This window comes from Daucus carota, chromosome 7 (genome assembly GCF_001625215.2).
Source record: "Daucus carota subsp. sativus chromosome 7, DH1 v3.0, whole genome shotgun sequence".
Taxonomy (NCBI): Eukaryota; Viridiplantae; Streptophyta; class Magnoliopsida; order Apiales; family Apiaceae; genus Daucus; species Daucus carota.
The window spans coordinates 7,132,895-7,151,881 of record NC_030387.2 but is presented as its reverse complement, the minus strand read 5'-3'; the positions used below and the strand labels follow the sequence as shown (position 1 = coordinate 7,151,881).

The following is an 18,987-nucleotide window of genomic DNA, read 5'->3' as shown; positions in this document are numbered from 1 at the left end:
ACTTTCTACACTTGATATATTGTAAAAATCGCACCAAATTTTAATTCTCTCCTATCCATCTCCACCAAAGTTTACTTCAAAAAATTCTTTTCTATATTATATAACTTATATAATTAGTAACATACCAATTTGATAAAAATGTGTGGGACACGAAAGAAATGAAATTGTTGCAAGTGTAAGGGTAGATTTAGAAGTCAAACAAACTCTAAATTTCGCACAATTTTTGGTGTTTAACGTACCCCTCCGTCCCATCCCTTGTAATAATTAGTCGAGTTAGTTAACCTTAAATACATAATTTAAAATGTATTGACAAGCTATTTTCGCAATTTATTCATAAATGATATTTTTGTGATTTTTATTTACAAGGGAAAAAAATTACATTGTTGTACCGTTAATATACCTTAAACTCTGTTTTTAAAGTCTAACGAGTTCATCTAGTCTAAAATGCTAGAGTAACTTTTGAAATTTCGTTAAAGATGAATCTACGCCAAACTTGATGTAAAAGTACACTTTTAAAGATTGGATGTAAAAGTACACTTTTAAAGATTGGTCGGAAATGGTCTTATGCAGTAGTTGACACAAAATTATCATATCGGTGAAATGCTCAACGTTATGGAATGCCAGAACTAACAGGAGGAAAGTAGGTTTCGTACTATCATTAATTGTGTTTTGAAGGTTTGTACGAATGCAAGACAAAAAAATAGAACAGCATTGCATTTAGGATCAGTAATGTTCCTCTGCATGATTGAATCTTTTGTGACAATCATAATGCAGTGTTCAAGTCCAAATCATAGATTCTATTCTATTTCTGTTTCAAATCAAATATCTATCCCGTGGAAGTACGATTAATGAAGCCACAATAAAAAATAAAAAGAACAATAACTCCAGTTATCCCCCATATCAGTTTCTGATTTTCCAAAGCCATGTACCCAGATCTCCAAGGCGGTTTCTGTTGAGGACGGAATAGAAAACCACGCTGGTTACAACCATAAAAGGCACACACCAATCAGTTCCTTACATTTGCTGATACTCGGGATTAAATGCAAGGGCCTCTCTGTAAATTAGTTCCCTCATCTGTTCTTCAGTCAGTGCATGCTGCTCAAAATCAAAGCTAAAAGGGGTAGCACATACAGGCTCGTCGCTAACATCATGGAGTGATGTGAGGTAGGGATGAGCCAGTGCATCTTCAACTGAAGTCCGAACATTCAAGACAAATTATATGTTCACTCAATATTATGGTAACAAGCATATAATTCCATATATAAAATGGGTTAACATCTAAATACAGGATCCCTGCTACGTCTAGTCTTAAGTTTAAAGACGCTCTTCATAAAACTTTACACATTAAACTTTATTTATGCACAGAATTTTGTGAACTATATCGCGGCAGAGATTGATAGCAAACATTCTTTATGCTTATAATATTGTTAACTAGTTGGTGCAAAAGCATATAGCTGTATGTTAATTGATTTCTACAGTTCAGCAAGAATCTCTGAAGGGAAGACAGGGGATCATTTACATTTTCTTTTTCAAGTCAACTGCATTAGGGATTTGGATCAAAATTCGACATTAACCAGCTAATAAGAAATAGACATACAATTTATCAATCTCTTCTGCAGAACTCACTGAAATGCCAGGATGACTAAGAAGTAAAAACTTGGGAATTCCTTCATATTAAAAAGTTATAAGCTGAAAACTTAAACGAAGCTTAAAAGAAGAAAACAAAATCAAGATTGATGTTGCATATGATATGCAAACAAGCTATATTAGGTGTAAACTCTACATTAAGCCTACATAATTTTAAGAAGCACCAATACTTTCTTGCGTAGAAAAGAAAAAAGAAATGCCGTTGTACAAGTGCAAACACGAAACAACTATATCTATGAGCGGGATATATTGGGTATCTTTGCTTCGGTTTGTACTTCGACTGTTTTACAGATCTTATAACCATCAGGGACCGTTCTTATGAAATAAGTATAACATCTTTTTTAAGTAAAAGATTCATACCTGTAAGCCTCCGTCTAGGATCAAAAGTCAACATCTTTTCGATGAGATCAATAGCAGAAGGGTGTACATGTGGAAACTTCTCAGTCAATGACTGACGACGGTAAAGCGGAAGCTGCCGAATGTATCTTTTTGCATTTTCATTCAAAAATTCCAATTCAGACTCTGACGGTGTGCCAATCAGCTGAAAGGCTAGACATGTTAATGGAAAGATAATTTAACAATTCATTAGCAGAATAAATCTACCAACTGGCATCTTCTAGCAAAGAATAGTGACATTAACACAAGGATGACCACATCAGAATTAAAATACAGAAATGTAGTGCGGTTTTTAAGGAACATTACCTCCATAAGCAGTCGTAACTGATGCACATGATCTCTGCCTGGAAATAGAGGCTTCCTGTCCATCAGTTCCATGAAAATGCAACCGACTGACCATACATCAATGGCAGCAGTATAATCAGATGAATTTAATAACAACTCTGGTGCTCTATACCATCTTGTAACAACATACTCTGTCATAAAATCAGTTTCAGAAGTGACACGGGCTAATCCAAAGTCACATATTTTCAAATCACAATTTGCATTTAGGAGGAGATTGCTAGGCTTCAAGTCTCGGTGAAGAACATTTGCCGAATGTATGTATTTTAAGCCTCGGAGGATCTGATACAAGAAGTACTGCACAAGATAATGAATTAAATCAATAGGCATGTACAAGATAATAAGCATAAACTACTTTGAAAGCCAAAGGGTAAGGCCACACTGGGATAGCAAATAGGCTTTTTCTTCCTGGACAAAAAGGGAGAACATAATATAAGAACACAAACAGGTTCGGATGATCTCTTATATTATTAGCATAAGAATGCTAGTGTTTTGTGCTGCAGATTCAAGAATGAAATATCGGTCAATATGACCTGGTGATAGAAGTCCTTTTATAGATAATACCAACATATATACATAGAAAGCAAAGCAAAAATATTAATCAAACATCTAATAAAATTGTATGTAACAGAACAATCAGCCTGTGTTAGGTTATCCACATCGAATGATGCATTCTTTTCTGGATGAGAACCAGACTCAAAGTAATTTATAGAGTTCACTTTCCATGTTACAGATCATAACACAAACTTTCATGGTTGGGATATAAAAAAATATGGAAAGGAAAAGTCGTAGGCACCGCAGAAATTCGCAAGAGGAAGAAAATCAGATGGAATGAATTGGCAGTTTAATATGCGTTTGATAACATTTCAAACAAGCTGATTCAGATATGCGTATAAAGAGTACATTAGATAGTACAACCACAAGAATTACATCCTTAGTTTTTGTATTATAATTTGAGAATCAAAGATGTCAACCAAAGGCCATGAGAAATAAGATACAAAGAAAAAGGAAAAGTGGACTTTATATTTAAAATAATTATGATGAGAACGGTGGTAAAAATTCATTAAAAAGAAGAAAAAGCCACATACAGACACCATTATTCACAAACCTCAAACCTGATCATGCTTCCAATATGAATCAAACTTCTATTGTGCTTTCAGATCTGGTTTATACAATGTATAAAATTATATTTCATATAGAACTACCTGGCAATGCTCCTCTGATAGAGATTGGTTTGAACGAATAATTTGATGGAGATCAGTGTCCATAAGCTCATATGCAATGTAAACGTCATTAAATGACCCCCTCTGTGGTGGAGGTATAATATCTCTAATCGCAACAACCTGCACATATAAGCCAAAAATGTTAGTAATTAAGAAACTTGCACTAAAACCCTTCTTAGTAGACGACAACCTGAAAGGAGAAGTGAACTATTTTTTATAATTATTACCAGTAATATGACTTGCCCATCAAAATTTACAAAACCAATAAATTACATTGTTTAATATACGGGCGATAATACCACATAACCTGGCTTATTTGTGGAGGTGGTTGCAATTAGAGATTTTATACCTCCATCTCATAAGGGGTCATTTGATGACGTATACATTGCATATGAGCTTATGGACACTGATCTCCATCAAATAATTCCGATTAAACCAGTTTCTATCAAAGGGGGTAATCCATTGAAGTATACATCACTTAGCTTTTACATCTGCAACAGAGGGGGTTACTTGATCATTTATACTTCTCTATCAGATAGAGATTAGCTTAAAAGAATAACTTAATGGAAATCAGTGCCCAGAAGCTCATATGCCATATATACATTGTGTAACCCCTTCTAAGGTGGAGACATAATATATCTGATTGCAACAACCTGCACAAATAGGCCCAGTGATGTTAGTAGTTAATAAACTTGCACTAAAACTCTTGAACTAACTTAATTTCTTCTGAGTAGAGGGCAACCTGAAAGATAGGTGAACTAAAACTTTTTATAATTATTATCAATTCCATAACTGACCCAACAAAATTCACAAAAACACTAAAATTTAAATCTTTTATCACTTTGTATGCTGGCAGAAGAGATTTACAAATCTTTCCGTTGGCGAGATTCTTTTCTAGTTATCCTGTTATATTTATATATATATATAAAGATTGAAAAGATTGATGATACGATTAAAGTAATCACTTTGTGTCGTGTGTGTTGATCCGGGTCCCTGGCAAGTGATAGTTTAGCAATCTGTCCGAAGTTTTTTATAGTAGAAAGGTCTGGGTATTTATATATAGAATAGAAAGGTCTGGTTTCATCTAATTATTCTTTAGAGTATTTAGAGTACAAGTACACTACTTTCGTAAACTTCGCTTCATTTATTATTTAGTTCAGTTTTAGTTTAGGTTTATTCTGTAAAATGAAATTTCATCAATAAGAATTCAATATAAATAAGAATAAGGAGTCTTTATAATTATTATAAAACTAAAACTTTTTATAATTATTATCAATTCCATAACTAACCCAACAAAATTCACAAAAACACTAAAATTTAAATCTTTTATCACTTTGTATGCTGGCAGAAGAGATTTACAAATCTTTCCGTTGGCGAGATTCTTTTCTAGTTATCCTGTTATATTTATATATATATATAAAGATTGAAAAGATTGATGATACGATTAAAGTAATCACTTTGTGTCGTGTGTGTTGATCCGGGTCCCTGGCAAGTGATAGTTTAGCAATCTGTCCGAAGTTTTTTATAGTAGAAAGACGTTAACCCTAGTATTTTTTATGTGCATGCAAGGGGCCCATCACTCCATCCACTCTAGGGTTTAGACACACACAACCAAGGATTCAAGCCTCGGTAAAGGCATGTGTTTAAGTATTTAAGTTTCTGTAATTGACCATTAACAAAAAAAAAGTATACATTTCCGGATAGTTCGGGTAATAGTAATATGTTCCTCTACCTTATCACAGGAGTATATTGGTATGACAGTTTTGTTATGTGTTTTTTGAGTACTCAAGGACCTATCTTATCATATGAGTATATTGGTATTACAATTTTGGTACGTGTTTGTTGAGGACTCAAGGAGTGATTTGATGTGCATTAAAGTCTAGTTATAGTGCGATATTGAAGAAAGAACAGAAAGTGATGGAGACCCAAAATAATTTAGTTGTTAGAATGAGGAAAAAAAGGGAGAAAGCACCAGAAGACAAGAAGAAAAATACATCACCATGGGACCAAGAGTCATACAAGTCCTATCATCATAAAATAACTTCAATAATTGTTACAACAATCATGATTTTATTACTCTTATACCAGCTATAAAGACAAGACACTTCTAACTAACTCTTACAGAATCTATGCTATTGCTGCAACTAGTTACTAGCACTCTTCAGGGCTAAAGAGAGCTCTCAAATAAACTAGATTTTAACTGATAATTAATGATTCTGGTGCAACAGAATCCCTGCTAACTTCTACATTGCCAAACAGACAATAGAGAACCATTAACCCAGAGTCTTTCATCATAGGTAGATAGAGGTGTTTGTTGTACAATAATTAGGTACAGACATACAGTTGTTTTATTTGAATTATTTATAATATTCTTAAAAAGTAGGCAGATTATTTAACCATATTGTAGAGAATACTGAAAACAGCAGCAGCGAACCTCACTACAAGCATATTACTAGGATCTGTTTATAAAGAAGCCATTCTTACATGTGGATGATACAAATTTAAACTTACTATGTGTCTATCAGACTCCAACTCTATTCATATCTAAGCTTTAGTAACTGAATCTTCAAGATAAAATTGTGATGTCTACAAGATTGAACATATAATTATGCAATGCAGTTTATGATTCTATGCTAGACAAATTTGGGTATGTATAGAGATATAGTAAGACTACACATGTGACTGAAAAATTAACACACCTATAGTCTTACACACAAAATGTCTTTTTATTTTGATACTAATCTTAACTCTACAAACATCTAGATAGAGAAAGAATCTTTTATAAGTAGAAAAAAATTATAATTTTTCTTTTGTAATTAATCGAAGTATATATGAAGAGTGAAGAAGTACATAGCATTACATCAATCCATTCAAAAGTGCAGGAGAAAAATTGAGGAAAAGAAAACAATCGTGCTTTGATAGATCTATAATATAAGAAAATACAAAGTTAAATAATGAGAAACGGAGAACAGAATAGAGTAATCAGATGAGGAAACACATAGTCCGGTAGCTATTAAATGTTAATGTCGCCAAATCTGTGTTTGGTTATTATGAATGAGTATAAATTTTTATGTTAGGGGTAAATGTAAGATATAATAATTCATTCATCCATTCCTTCACAGCAATTTAAATAGATATCTTTAGTTGAGCTTAAAGCACCACTGACTAATTTCAGAAGAAATGCTCACTTCTTCATTCTACTAATTTGCCTTGAAACTTCATCATATAAATATCATAAGAACTTCACCAAAAGAAATCTGAATTCCCTCAATCTGTGAACTCTTTTCTCTTAAATCCTTCCATTTCCCTCGAATTTTGTTCACATTTCAAATCATTGCCTCCAACCAAACAGAGCATAACAGCCTAAAGAAAGAAGCATAAGCGTCCTCTTGTATAGCTTTGGTTTGGGCAAAATTGAAGGCATTGCTTGCTCACAATTATATAAAATTGTCAGCTAGGCCAAGACCCCGAGGTTTTGTCTATAAACACATGCCAAAAGGTTTTATACGAGTTGAGTTACGTTAGCATCTTCCAATGTTAAATAACCATAACACTACAAGTCAACAGCTGATTAAAGTCTAAATCATCTCTCGACTAAAAAACACATAACTAAATCGTTATATCCAATCGTAAAAAACCTCATTGCCTTACAACCTACAAATAAACATACAGAAATGAATAGAAAGCTGCGGCAATACAAAGAGATGATAAGCTGACTAACATTCTCATGATCCATATGGCGAAGAAGTTTGATTTCGCGCAAAGTCCTCTTCGCATCGACTTTATTATCAAAAGCATTAGCAATCTTCTTAATAGCTACGTTCTCATTTGTCTCCAAATTTAAAGCCGAACTGAGAACATAAACAACAAACAAACAAACAATGAACAACAAAACCTAAAACAAATTAAACAAAAATTAATAACACAGAAACGAATGAAAAATGAAATGAGAGAAATGTACGAACCAGACAATACCGTACGCGCCTTTGCCAATAGGAAGAACAGGAGGTTTGTACTTGGAGGTGACTTCGAAGAGATTGCCGAAGATGTTGTATTGGATGAATCGTCCGCCGTGGCTCGGATTCGCCGGAATATTATCCGCCGGCTCGGATGGTTGTGCTGAACCGCCGTCCATCGGCTCGTCGGAGATTATTATATTTCGTAGGTGACTCTGTTTTGGCCTTTCAGGTCTCTCTTATTTGGGTTGCATCTCTTTACTATTGTTTCCTTATTTTTTAGTTTTGTTTATTTATAGTTTTACTTTTTGGCAAATTATTATATGTTTCTTCTCAAAGCTAATCTTATTTTATTTATAACAAAGCTAATCTTATTTTTTTAAATATAAATATGTGTATAAATTTTTATATGTCTTTTTTTACTCCAACTCTCTGACTCATGCCAGCCTAGTAATTTTGGAAAATAACTTATGTTTTATATGTTTTATATGTCAGGTAATTTATAATTTTAACTTAATTTCTGATTTTGTTTTGATTTTGAATAAATTTCTAAGTTATGAGCTTAATATCAAAATTACATTTAATCCACAGTTTAAAAGCCATACAAATATACTCATTTCAGTGACAGATTTCTCAACGGAATGCTGACCACTTTTTGTGTAGCAACAGATTACCAACGGTTCACCAACCAAAATATTTGGTTGGGAAATGTGGGCGCCAAAATCTCTCGCTAATCTATAGTAACACAGTTATCAATGGATTACCAACGCAAAACTTAGCATCCGATTTGTTACGAATTAGCGACGGAATTTCCGTTGGTAACTTATACTTCATTCGTTCACTATTTCAGATAGAGCTTATTGCAATTCGCACCCTTAGACTTCGGCCCAAAAACACTTTAGTATGCAAACTTTAGATAATTGCACTTCGCCACCCACAGGTATTTTGTGCGCGGCAATTCCCACCCTTTCCGTCAACCTCCGTTAAGTATTTGTGTTTAACGTTAATTAAGGCGTGGGTAAAATGGGAAAAACGTATTTTAAGGTCTTCTTCCCCATTTTAATGTATATAAACCCTAATTTTATGTTCATTAGCCCTAATTTACTACCACTTTGTTCCATAACCGTTACTAAACCCAAAACATTCTCCATCTCCATCGGAATATATCCTCGAAACATTGGAACAAGGTAGTAATTTTTAAACCTGATTTAGGGTTCATAACTCGAAATGGGAGGTTTTTTATTAGTTGATTTTTGACTTATTTTAATGTCTTAAATAGTTTCCCATGTCATTTATAATCGATTGAGGTATATAATCATATCATTTGATTACTAGAATTGATAGGTCGAGTTCTTGGATTTTGTTAGTAGCTATTTATCAATTTCCAGATTCATGGTTGATTGTTTGTTTGTATTGTTAATTGTAATAGATTGTAGATGTTGAGAGTTTCAGTTTGTAATATAAAATGTTGAGTTTGGTTAAGTTTTGATCAACTCTGTGTTGCCAAATTCCGATCAAGTCGCCGGAAAAGATGACCAGAATCTGGGCACCACTGTGGTGTTTTGGAGATTTGCCTAAGTCAGCTGAATTAACCCACTAATAGTGGGTTTGTTGTTTAATTTTTTTAAAATGTCATAATTATCCTTAACTTTTTAACGGAACCGTTAAGTTTTGACGGAAGGGGTGGAAATTGCCGCGCACAAAATACCTGTGGGTGGCGAAGTGCAATTATCTGAAGTTTGCATACTAAAGTGTTTTTGGGCCGAAGTCTAGGGGTGTGAATTGCAATAAACTCTTTCAGATAAGGTCCAAATGGCATATTATTATACCCGTTGGTAAGTTGTTGTTAAAGCGGTCATCATTTTATCCGTTGGAAAGTCGTTGGTAAAGTAGATCGGTTCACCGTTTTTCTGTTGGAAAGTCATTGGTAAAGTAGATCGGTCAGTTTTTATTCCGTTGGAAAGTCGTTGGTAAAGTAGATCGGTCAGTTTTTATTCCGTTGGGAATCTGTTGGTAAAGTAGATCGGTCATCATTTATTCCGTTGGGAACCTGTTGATAAAGTAGATCGGTGGTTTAATTCCGTTGGCAATCCGTCAGTATTCGAAATATATTAAAAGTTTTAGCAGTCAGTTCTTTCTTTCTTTCTTCAGCTTCCAAACTTCTATTACCTCATTTTCTGTCTAATGGCATCCGAAAATAGCTGAAATATAACCTCAATTCTTCCCATTTGCAGAGGAGATATACTCCATTCATATAAATAAGGTTAGTTGTTCTTCATATCTTTTTTTAGTATTAATTACTAATTAATTCAAAACATAAATTATTCGTGTTGCTAATATTAATTAAGTGTTGTAATATTATTTATCTATCTTGATAGCATTATAAGTCCTTTGATGTGTGTGTGTGTTGAACATGGTAGTTTGGATATATTTAATTAATTATAATTTTTAACAAGCATGTATTAATATTAAGTACAAAAATAATTAACAAATACATAAATCTAAATATGATGTATCAAAATGATAGTTCTAACTATGTTAACATGCATTAGTTATTAATTCGAAAAAATCATTCTAATTGGCTTGAAGTAGTAATTATATTCTATAATCATATTATTGTTGTTAATGTATTCTTATGTAGGTGGTCTTGAAAAATGAATAATAACCGATTTTGGATGTATGAGAGGATTGATGTTAGAGGATTTTTAAATTCTCTATTCATTTCTGGTGTGGAGGAATTTATGAATTATGCTATATCTCAGCCAACGTCTATGGGTGGGACAAGTATACAATGTCCTTGTTCAAAGTGTAAGAATCGAAAATATTGGAATGGAGATATGGTGAAGCTACATCTATTAAGAATGGATTTTTGAAAGATTATTATGTATGGAGTCGACATGGAGAGTCATACATTTATGATGGAATTGACGAACGTCCTTCAGCAAATTATTCAAATATTCCACGGGGCACAAATTGGAACAACTTAATGTACAATATGGTGATTGATGCAGCTGCCCCCAATTTTGATCCGCATGGTTCAGAAGAGATGCCGAATGTAGAAGCACAAAAAGATCCAACTCCGATCGATATTTATCTTGTAACACATACGGTGACGCATGACAAAAAGACTTTTCTTACCAAGAAAGCGGAACAAGTATATGTGAGTAGTACTCTGAAATAGTTTCAAGTAGTGTTGGCTTTTATATAATTGTTTTGTCATATTCTTTTCGATTAAATGTTTATTTTGTGAGATTTATTCTATTAATTTTACAGAACAAGGTTGAGAAGTTAAGCGAAAAACATTCGACAGATGAAGACCAATTTTTCCTTGAGGCTGCTGGTGGACTAGACAAAAAAAACAGAGTTTATGACATGGGTTCATTACAAAGTAAATATGGACCAGAAACTGGGGGTAGTCGTTACAAGGGCTCCAACTTCAACAACGAAGAATATAAACAAATGCAGGTGGAGTTGCAGGACATGAAGAACCAAGTGAAGGAATTACAGGAGATAAGAAACCAGGAAATAGAAGAGATGAGAAATCAGATGGAAGAGATGAATAGTCAACTTGCCATGGCGTTGAACAATCGGAATGAAAATTAAAAATTAGTGTAAAAGATTGGCTGCCTTTTATTTATGTATGAAGTTTGTATGACTTCTGAATTATAACTTGGATGCTGCTTTTGCTTGTTAATATATGTCATTGTTCTTTTATTTAATTAAGCAATTTATTTTATCAACTGTATAATATAGGGATGTAGAATAGATTTAAATGTACAAACAAAAATTAAAAAAAATATATTTTTTTATAAATTTGCCAATCGTTTTTACCAATACTAAGTATTCTTTGGTAAAGCTGCCGATGGAATTTCATTTTTACTAGTATTCTGTTGGTAAAGTTATTAACAGAATTCATTCTGTTCGAATAATTCCAACACTATTATGTCTCCTAGTAATTTTTAACAACGACAAATCTGTTGGTAAAGGGTCATTCGGTTGGTAAAATACCAACAGTTTTATGTTTGTTGGCAAGTAAAGAACGGAAAATTCGTTGAGAATACTTGAGATATTGAATTTCTTTTTAAAGTCAACAGCCTCTTAATCGGTTGTGAAATTATCATCTAAATACATAATCCATTGGGAAAACTATATTAATGAGAATATTAGGAACTGTTTTTTCCTTTGATAATTCCATCGCAATTCTTAATTACCATCTGAATATCGCTTTTACCAACAGAAAATTCGTTAGTAATCTCGGATTTTCTTGTAGTGCACTAATACTTTCATAAAATATAATTCCATCATTTATTTTAAAATTTTATTTTTATAAAAAAATTTAAATATTATATTTTTATCCAAAATAAAAATGAAATTTTAAATAAGTTTTAAAATTTTATTTTATAAGAAATTTAAATTGCGTATAGATCCCTCTAATTCTCTAAACTCGATATAAAGACGGAGTAGTATTTTGTTTCCCGATAGACAAATTTTAGAAGTAAGGGGCAAATCAGGAAGTCCTTGCACTTTCTCATAATATATTAATAATATTAGCTTATGGTTAATTTTAATTAATTTATTATATATTTTTATATTTTTAAAATTATTATTTATAATATTAAAAATTTTACATCTTTTTCAATTTTTAACAAAAGCGCTTTTACCCTTTTTTATAGTTTGAAAAAATAACATGTTTTGCTCTCTTTTTTTTGTAAATACACAATATTACAATCAAATGCAAAGCAACTCCAATTCAATTCCGTAAGAATTGCTTCAAATTGTATTTGAAGATTCATTATCTTCGAATACATTATCTGATCTGCATACTGCATTAAGGCATACTTAGTTTGTTCTGATCCTCCAGGCTCCAAGCTTCTGAATAATTACTTGTAAGCACCTGCAGAGAAGACCTTGCACTTCATTCTGCATCTCTCTCTCATCTCACAAAACCTTGTGCCTCAATACTCAAGAGTATTGTGAAGCTCCATCATAATGACAGGAATTAGTTGCATCACCATGGGAATTGTTTCCTCAGTCGAACAACGCACCATTTCATTTGACGTCTCATATGCAGCAGTCCTTAAGCGAGACTCCCCAGCGTCTTCGCTATGGGAGACAGTTAATTAGAAGGGCCTGGACCCAAAGGAGAGGATGAGCCCACGTCCTCAAAACCTTGTGCAACAAAATACAGGGCACCACAGGCCTTGTCTGCGACATTTGGAACGTCCTTGATGCTTTGGAGAAGCATCGTGATAATCTGTTGGCAGTTAGCCTGGGTGAATAGGGGTCTCCATGAAGGAATTCAAATATTCTCCCAAGTGTCCAAACAGTTGTGTCCTTCACATGGTTGTAGGGGTCCTTTGTTAATGCAGTGAGCATGAAACTCAGAGCAACATTCATAATTGGACTTTAACTTGTCAGGAGAAGGACCCTCACCAAATGCATAAGTGCATGGTTGCCTCTCTCTTTCAACACTCAGAATTTTCTATATGTTCTTGAATGAATGGCATGACAAGAGGGACAATATCATCTCCCACTGTCCGTGCAACCAAACCAAGGCAGGTTCCCCCAGCCATAGCGAGAAGCAGGGAATATCCGAGTCTGCAACAGTAAAATCACCTCCATATTCTTCTAGAATATCCATCTCCAAAATTCCATTGCTTGAAGAGCAACAGCCTCTTCATCATCTTCCCCTATAGCCTTGGCCGAAATGTTAAAGATGTCCTGAATAGAAGGAGCTAACTTTCGTTATATGTTCATGAAATGGAAACCAAACACTCACAGGCTGACAAACTTGGCACTTGCCACGCAAACAACCCTCATAATACAATCACGCTTTATATCATTGGTAAAATATGCCTCAGCAAAGCCAAGCACATTATATAATTGAGGCCAATGTTTCTGCGGAAGCTCAATGCCAGCAACCGTAGCAATAACTTGTGATGCAGTTGATTGCGCATCAGGTACAGGGGAAAAAAGTGTCTTGACCAAACATGTCTTCATCTGCTCCTTGACATCAAGTGAAAGCCATCAAACTTTCTATGACGCATTTTTAAAAAATAATTGGAGACAGACGATATTTTACAAATAATTTTAAAAAATAATAAAAAATTATGAAAGCATAATATTTTATAAATTCCCTAAAATTTAATATATCACTGAATCAAACCAAATGTGGGCATAGATAAAAAGTACTCCCCCGTCCTAGCACGTTGTTTAGCTCGCATTTTGAGACTGCTATGAAATATAGTTCTGTAACGTTTTTTTAAATAAAAGTTTAAACGTCAAACTTTTATTCAGCAAAAAATAATTCAAAAAAAATATTATACAAGTCTCAAATGAGTGCCAAAAAAATAATATAAATAACCTGCTGTGCATGGGTACAGTTTGGCGAAATGTATACTATAACTTGATCCATGGTAATCCGCCGCTTCTCTCTCTAACCCCTAGTGTAATCAGGAACTTCCAGTTTAATAATCTCCCATATTTCTCAACTTATCCGTAATTTATACTATTATCTTTCTCTAACCATATCCACACAACCATGACAAGTCACAGTGATCTCATCGTCAGCTTCGGCGAGATGCTCATCGACTTCGTTCCCACCGTCGGGGCCGTCTCACTGGCCGAGGCGCCCGGATTCCTCAACGCTCCAGGTGGTGCTCCGGCCAATGTAGCTATTGCCGTTTCTAGACTCAACGGAAACGCCGCGTTTGTCGGGAAACTCGGCGACGATGAGTTCGGACACATGCTGGCCGGGATACTCAAGGAGAACGGCGTCTCCGTCGACGGAGTTAGGTTCGATGAGGGAGCCAGGACGGCGTTAGCGTTCGTGACGTTACGTGCTGACGGAGAGCGTGAGTTCATGTTCTATAGGAATCCCAGTGCTGATATGCTCTTGACTGCAGATGAGCTGGATCTTAAGCTCATTAGATCCGTAAGTGATTTTAATACGTCGACGGAAATCAAACTAGTATTCCGTTCCTTTTTAGTTGTCGCATTTGATTTTATCAATTGATAAAATAAATAAAATATATCTATCGGAAATAATTTTTAATCTACTTTAAGATGTAATTTTCAGTTTTATAAAATAATGAAAGAGTGACTTATAATCTTTGGTAAAAAAATTAATCAATTTGACCGATAAAAAATAGGGACGGAGGGAGTATTATTTTATTAAATTAAAAAATTTATTCAATTTAGTTTAAGTGATCTGACGGTTATAACCATCAAATGTATGATGCTGCTATTAAAAACGAGATTATTATTAAATATAAATTGCTTATACTTATATTGGAGGGTTTTTTTGGCACAGGCTAAAGTGTTTCATTATGGATCAATAAGTTTGATTGTGGAGCCATGCAGATCAGCACATTTGAAGGCAATGGAGGTGGCAAAGGAAGCCGGTGCCTTGCTCTCATATGACCCCAACCTCCGGCTACCATTGTGGCCTTCGGCTGAGGAGGCGCGGGAGAAGATCATGAGCATATGGGACAAGGCCGATGTGATTAAGGTCAGTGACAACGAGCTTGAATTCCTCACGGGCAAGGAAGTCAGTGATGAGGCTGCTCTGTCTCTGTGGCATCCAAACTTGAAGCTTCTTTTGGTGACCCTTGGGGAGAAAGGATGCAGTTACTATGCCAAGGTACAAACGCTTTCCTTCCATAATTTCTTAACGATCTGTTTGGGAACCTGAGTTTCATTTGAAATTCTGAATTTGAACAAATATTATGTTTGGGAATATTGAATGCCAACTCAAATCCCGTCTTTTGAAATCCATCATTTAAAATGAAATGCACGTTTCCAAACGCCCTCTAAGGTTCATCATAATCACGACTTTTGCATTTTGTTTGCAGAGTTTCCATGGACATGTTCGTGGCTTCCACGTCAAAGCAGTGGACACAACAGGCGCTGGAGACTCATTCATAGGTGCCCTATTGTGCAAATTAGTCAAGGATGATTCCATACTGACGGTAACAAGTCTTCTCATCACCAGGATTTGTATTTCATTCCTTAATTATTAGCAATTATGAACACCAATAAACGACTCAATTTCTTGAAATGAATCGAACCTGATCTGCAGAACGAAGCAAAATTGAAGGAAGCAGTTAGATTTGCATGTGCATGTGGAGCAATCACAACCACCAAGAAAGGAGCCATTCCTGCCCTGCCCACGAATTCTGAAGTTCATGAACTTATGTCCAGCAACAAGATGGATAAAGTGAAACCAAGTGGTTGGCAAAAGATAATGACAACTCAGAAACATCAGTTGATCAAGACAATGTGCCCTGGTTGTTACAATGTCAGCAACTAAACAGTGTCATCGAAGTACTCAGGTTGGGCAGAGTTAGGGATTGAACTAGTTGACTTGCTTGGGAATAAAATCAAAAATTGTTTCATTTGAATAATTTAATGACTGTGTCTTAGTCATTAGCAGTTAGTGGGATTAGTGGCCTCTGTTCAGGAATCGGGGCTGATTTTCAAGTTGTAGGCAGACGAGGATCATTTTTATTTAAATTATTCATTTGTTATTTGAGAAACTTGTGAATCAACATTTGCCATCCCCACAATTCTATATGGTCATTACAAATTATTCAAAATACATTTCAAAGAATTTTATATTCAAGTATTAATTAATGTCACGATGTTAGTTGTATACAATTCATAAATTAAATGCACTACAATATTCATATTAAAATAAGAGAAATCCTTGATGGCATTATTATAATTTGTAATTTAAATGTTTTCGGTTAGTGCCATTTTCCCATAATATTGGCTTCTCCAAATGGTACAAGTGATATTACTGATCACAATCCTCCAATTACATATTAACAGCATGAGAGGAATAGTTGGATTGAAAGACGACAAGAGAAAAATAGTAAAGATGCATGAAATGATTATAATTATAATCCTCCAATTACATATTAAAGACATGGAAGAATAGTCGGACAAAAAATAAGGTTAGAGAAAGATAATAAAGATGAAATGATTGAAGACGAATATGTTCAATTGTTTTTGACTGAGGAAAGAAAGAATAGGCTGAAAACTAGGTGATAAACTGTTTGATAAATCGAAAAACAGTTTTTCTCAGCAAATTTTAGCTCAAAGTTGATTTTAGGAAAATCAGGTACTTTCCTATTTTTACAATAATTTTTAGCTTTGCAAGAAGTTTTCATACATGTTCATTATTAAAACTCATCAAAAGTATTATTTTTTGTATAACAATTCATAATCTACAAATAACAAACAAACATTTAGTTGATTTTTATCACAACAAATTTTTTACTATGATCTTTTTCTAACAGCACAATATTATTTAACAACATCCTCAGATATATAATGCAAATTAAGTATTATAAAACATATCTTATAATTAATAGTTATTAACTATTAAAGTCTTGGAACCAGAATATTTATGTGTATATCTCTTCAAACATATCAATCATCTCCTCAAAACCAGTTTTGACAGACACTCACTTGTATAAGATCTAATGATAAACTCTAATGATGTTATAATCTGTCGGACTTCGATCACCGATAAACTCAAATCTTAATCTTCTAAGTTTAAACCCTGATATCATCAAATACATCTAATAAGTTTTTCTCCTAATGACGAATATTAAATTTTGTTTAGTTTTAATAGCATTAAATAAAAAACTGAAATAGAGCACGACTGGATAGCCAAGTGGTGGTTTATCCTCTGTTGTCCCGGGACACCCGGGTTCGACTTTGGCTCACCCAGAGAATTATTAGAACATATACTAATTTGTAAGGCATATAAGCCTGCATTGTCAAAAAAAAGAAGGAAAAAACTGAAATAAGTTATAATTTTTAAACACTAATTGATTCTTTTCAATTAAATTTTAATTTTAAAGTACAAATATTTGAGTAATTGCGATTTAATATGTATATTATTGACTTAATTGATTGTATATTATGATTTTGAATTGATTTGTGATTGGTAAATTTTAAATTTGTATATATTAAGTTCAATTGGAATATCAATTTTTTTTCTTCAACGTGTATTTTGGATCATGACTAAAATGAACGACTAAATTTGAGATATAAGACATTATGTAAAATTTGTTGAATTTATAAGATATATTGCTTCAATAATACTGCATATATTGATTGGAAATATTTTAAAATTGACATGTTATTATTATTTCAAGTCATTATAAATAAAAAATATATTTTTTTAATATGATAAACAAAAATATCACAAATATCACATATCATTTAAATTTTAAAATAGTACTAATCATTTTAAGCACGGGAGCATGCAGTTAGCACATAAATCTACTTCTTAACGCTTCAGCCAAGTTTTTGGGCAGGATTCAATCAGTTGTATTTGAATCGTTCAGTTGGAACTAATGTTGATCCAAATGAGCTTAACTGATGAGGTGGTCAGATTTTACGCCATTCAGCTTCACTAAGCAGCAAACAAATGAGCCCTTAGCTTTGCTATCAGGATAAGGACAATGAGGAAGTCATGATTGGGCCGCTCAGCAACTTATTAAGGGGCCGTTTGAACAAACTTAAAAAAAATGATGATTTTGTGTTTAAAGTAAAGAAATGGATAAGAAGTGAGAAGTAAATAAGTTAATAAAGTGTTTGGAAAAGAAGTAGAAACTCCGAGAGAGAAGCTAGCATTCCCAGCTTCTTAGAAGTGTTTCTATTTATTTACACAAACGAGTCAAGAAAAGCATAAACAGCTTCTGCTTCTTGATTCTTGTATACAAACAGGCCCTCAATAGTTCTAAATTTTTTAAAATTTTGTGATTCACATTGTGGTAGCTGTTCCATGATTAATTATGAGCAACTATTAATATATAAGAGCATCTCCAAGAAGCTCTTCATTTAGGCTCCTAACTTGAGATTTGAGGAGGGAGAAGCAAAATGTTGCTCCAAGAGACTCTTAAGTGGCTCTTAAATCTTAAGAGCCTCTTGTTTCTCTCTCCTCTCTCCTCAAAGTTAAGAAATGATGATTTAAGAAATATTCAAGCAAGAGGGGTATCCTAGATGATTTTGATTTTTACGAAGATCGTCATAGGAGAATTCAAGAGAAAAAAGAAAAACAGCAACAGTTTCAGAAACAGGTGGCTCAGCATACAATACGAAATGCATGGGTTTTTTTTGTTAACAACCCTGTTGCAACTTCATATTTTGCTAACTCGCTTGCCAAATGGACGATTTCTTCCTCCGCTGTTTAGCTTCAAGTCTCATGAGCTCAAGCATGTGTCAGCTGAGATGCTGGAAAAGCTGATCCCAGAGCATGTGAGAAAGCAAAGTGCGTCAATCATTTGTGAGCATTCGTCTATCATCTATGTATTATTGTACTGTAGTTGTAGGCAAAGCTTAAAGCTTATGCTCAACATACCATCATGTGGAGGTATTTCCGACTCTCGACAGAGTTGTAATAGTTA

General features: G+C 33.8%; 2 protein-coding genes and 1 pseudogene across 2 annotated transcripts; 1 reads left to right on the top strand and 2 right to left on the bottom strand.

Annotated features, from left to right (window-relative positions):
* Positions 1-686: 686 nt before the first annotated feature.
* On the bottom strand, positions 687-7,832 carry LOC108195109 (mitogen-activated protein kinase homolog NTF4). The gene is made up of 6 exons (XM_017362057.2): positions 7,574-7,832; positions 7,330-7,459; positions 3,591-3,728; positions 2,350-2,682; positions 2,008-2,188; positions 687-1,190 (listed from the first exon to the last, which is right to left on the bottom strand). Exons 1-6 carry the CDS (start codon positions 7,741-7,743, stop codon positions 1,015-1,017), a joined length of 1,128 nt encoding a protein of 375 aa, XP_017217546.1. The 5' UTR covers positions 7,744-7,832; the 3' UTR covers positions 687-1,014.
* A 4,399-nt stretch (positions 7,833-12,231) lies between these two features.
* On the bottom strand, positions 12,232-13,648 carry LOC135147877 (importin subunit beta-1-like; annotated as a pseudogene).
* A 267-nt stretch (positions 13,649-13,915) lies between these two features.
* On the top strand, positions 13,916-16,129 carry LOC108195111 (fructokinase-2). The gene is made up of 4 exons (XM_017362059.2): positions 13,916-14,498; positions 14,877-15,206; positions 15,418-15,534; positions 15,645-16,129. The coding sequence occupies exons 1-4, from the start codon at positions 14,106-14,108 to the stop codon at positions 15,873-15,875; spliced, it is 1,071 nt and encodes a 356-aa protein (XP_017217548.1). The 5' UTR covers positions 13,916-14,105; the 3' UTR covers positions 15,876-16,129.
* Positions 16,130-18,987: the final 2,858 nt, after the last annotated feature.

Bases quoted from the DNA above. Each gene is read 5' to 3' on its own strand.
- LOC108195111 (XM_017362059.2), top strand. From the start codon at position 14,106: ATGACAAGTCACAGTGATCTCATCGTCAGCTTCGGCGAGATGCTCATC. The intron at 14,499-14,876 runs GTAAGTGATTTT...TTTTTGGCACAG, and splicing joins ATCTTAAGCTCATTAGATCC to GCTAAAGTGTTTCATTATGG. The intron at 15,535-15,644 runs GTAACAAGTCTT...CCTGATCTGCAG, and splicing joins AGGATGATTCCATACTGACG to AACGAAGCAAAATTGAAGGA.
- LOC108195109 (XM_017362057.2), bottom strand. From the start codon at position 7,743: ATGGACGGCGGTTCAGCACAACCATCCGAGCCGGCGGATAATATTCCG. The intron at 2,683-3,590 runs GTAGTTCTATAT...TATCTTGTGCAG, and splicing joins TATCAGAGGAGCATTGCCAG to TACTTCTTGTATCAGATCCT. The intron at 1,191-2,007 runs GTATGAATCTTT...TTCGGACTTCAG, and splicing joins TCCTAGACGGAGGCTTACAG to TTGAAGATGCACTGGCTCAT.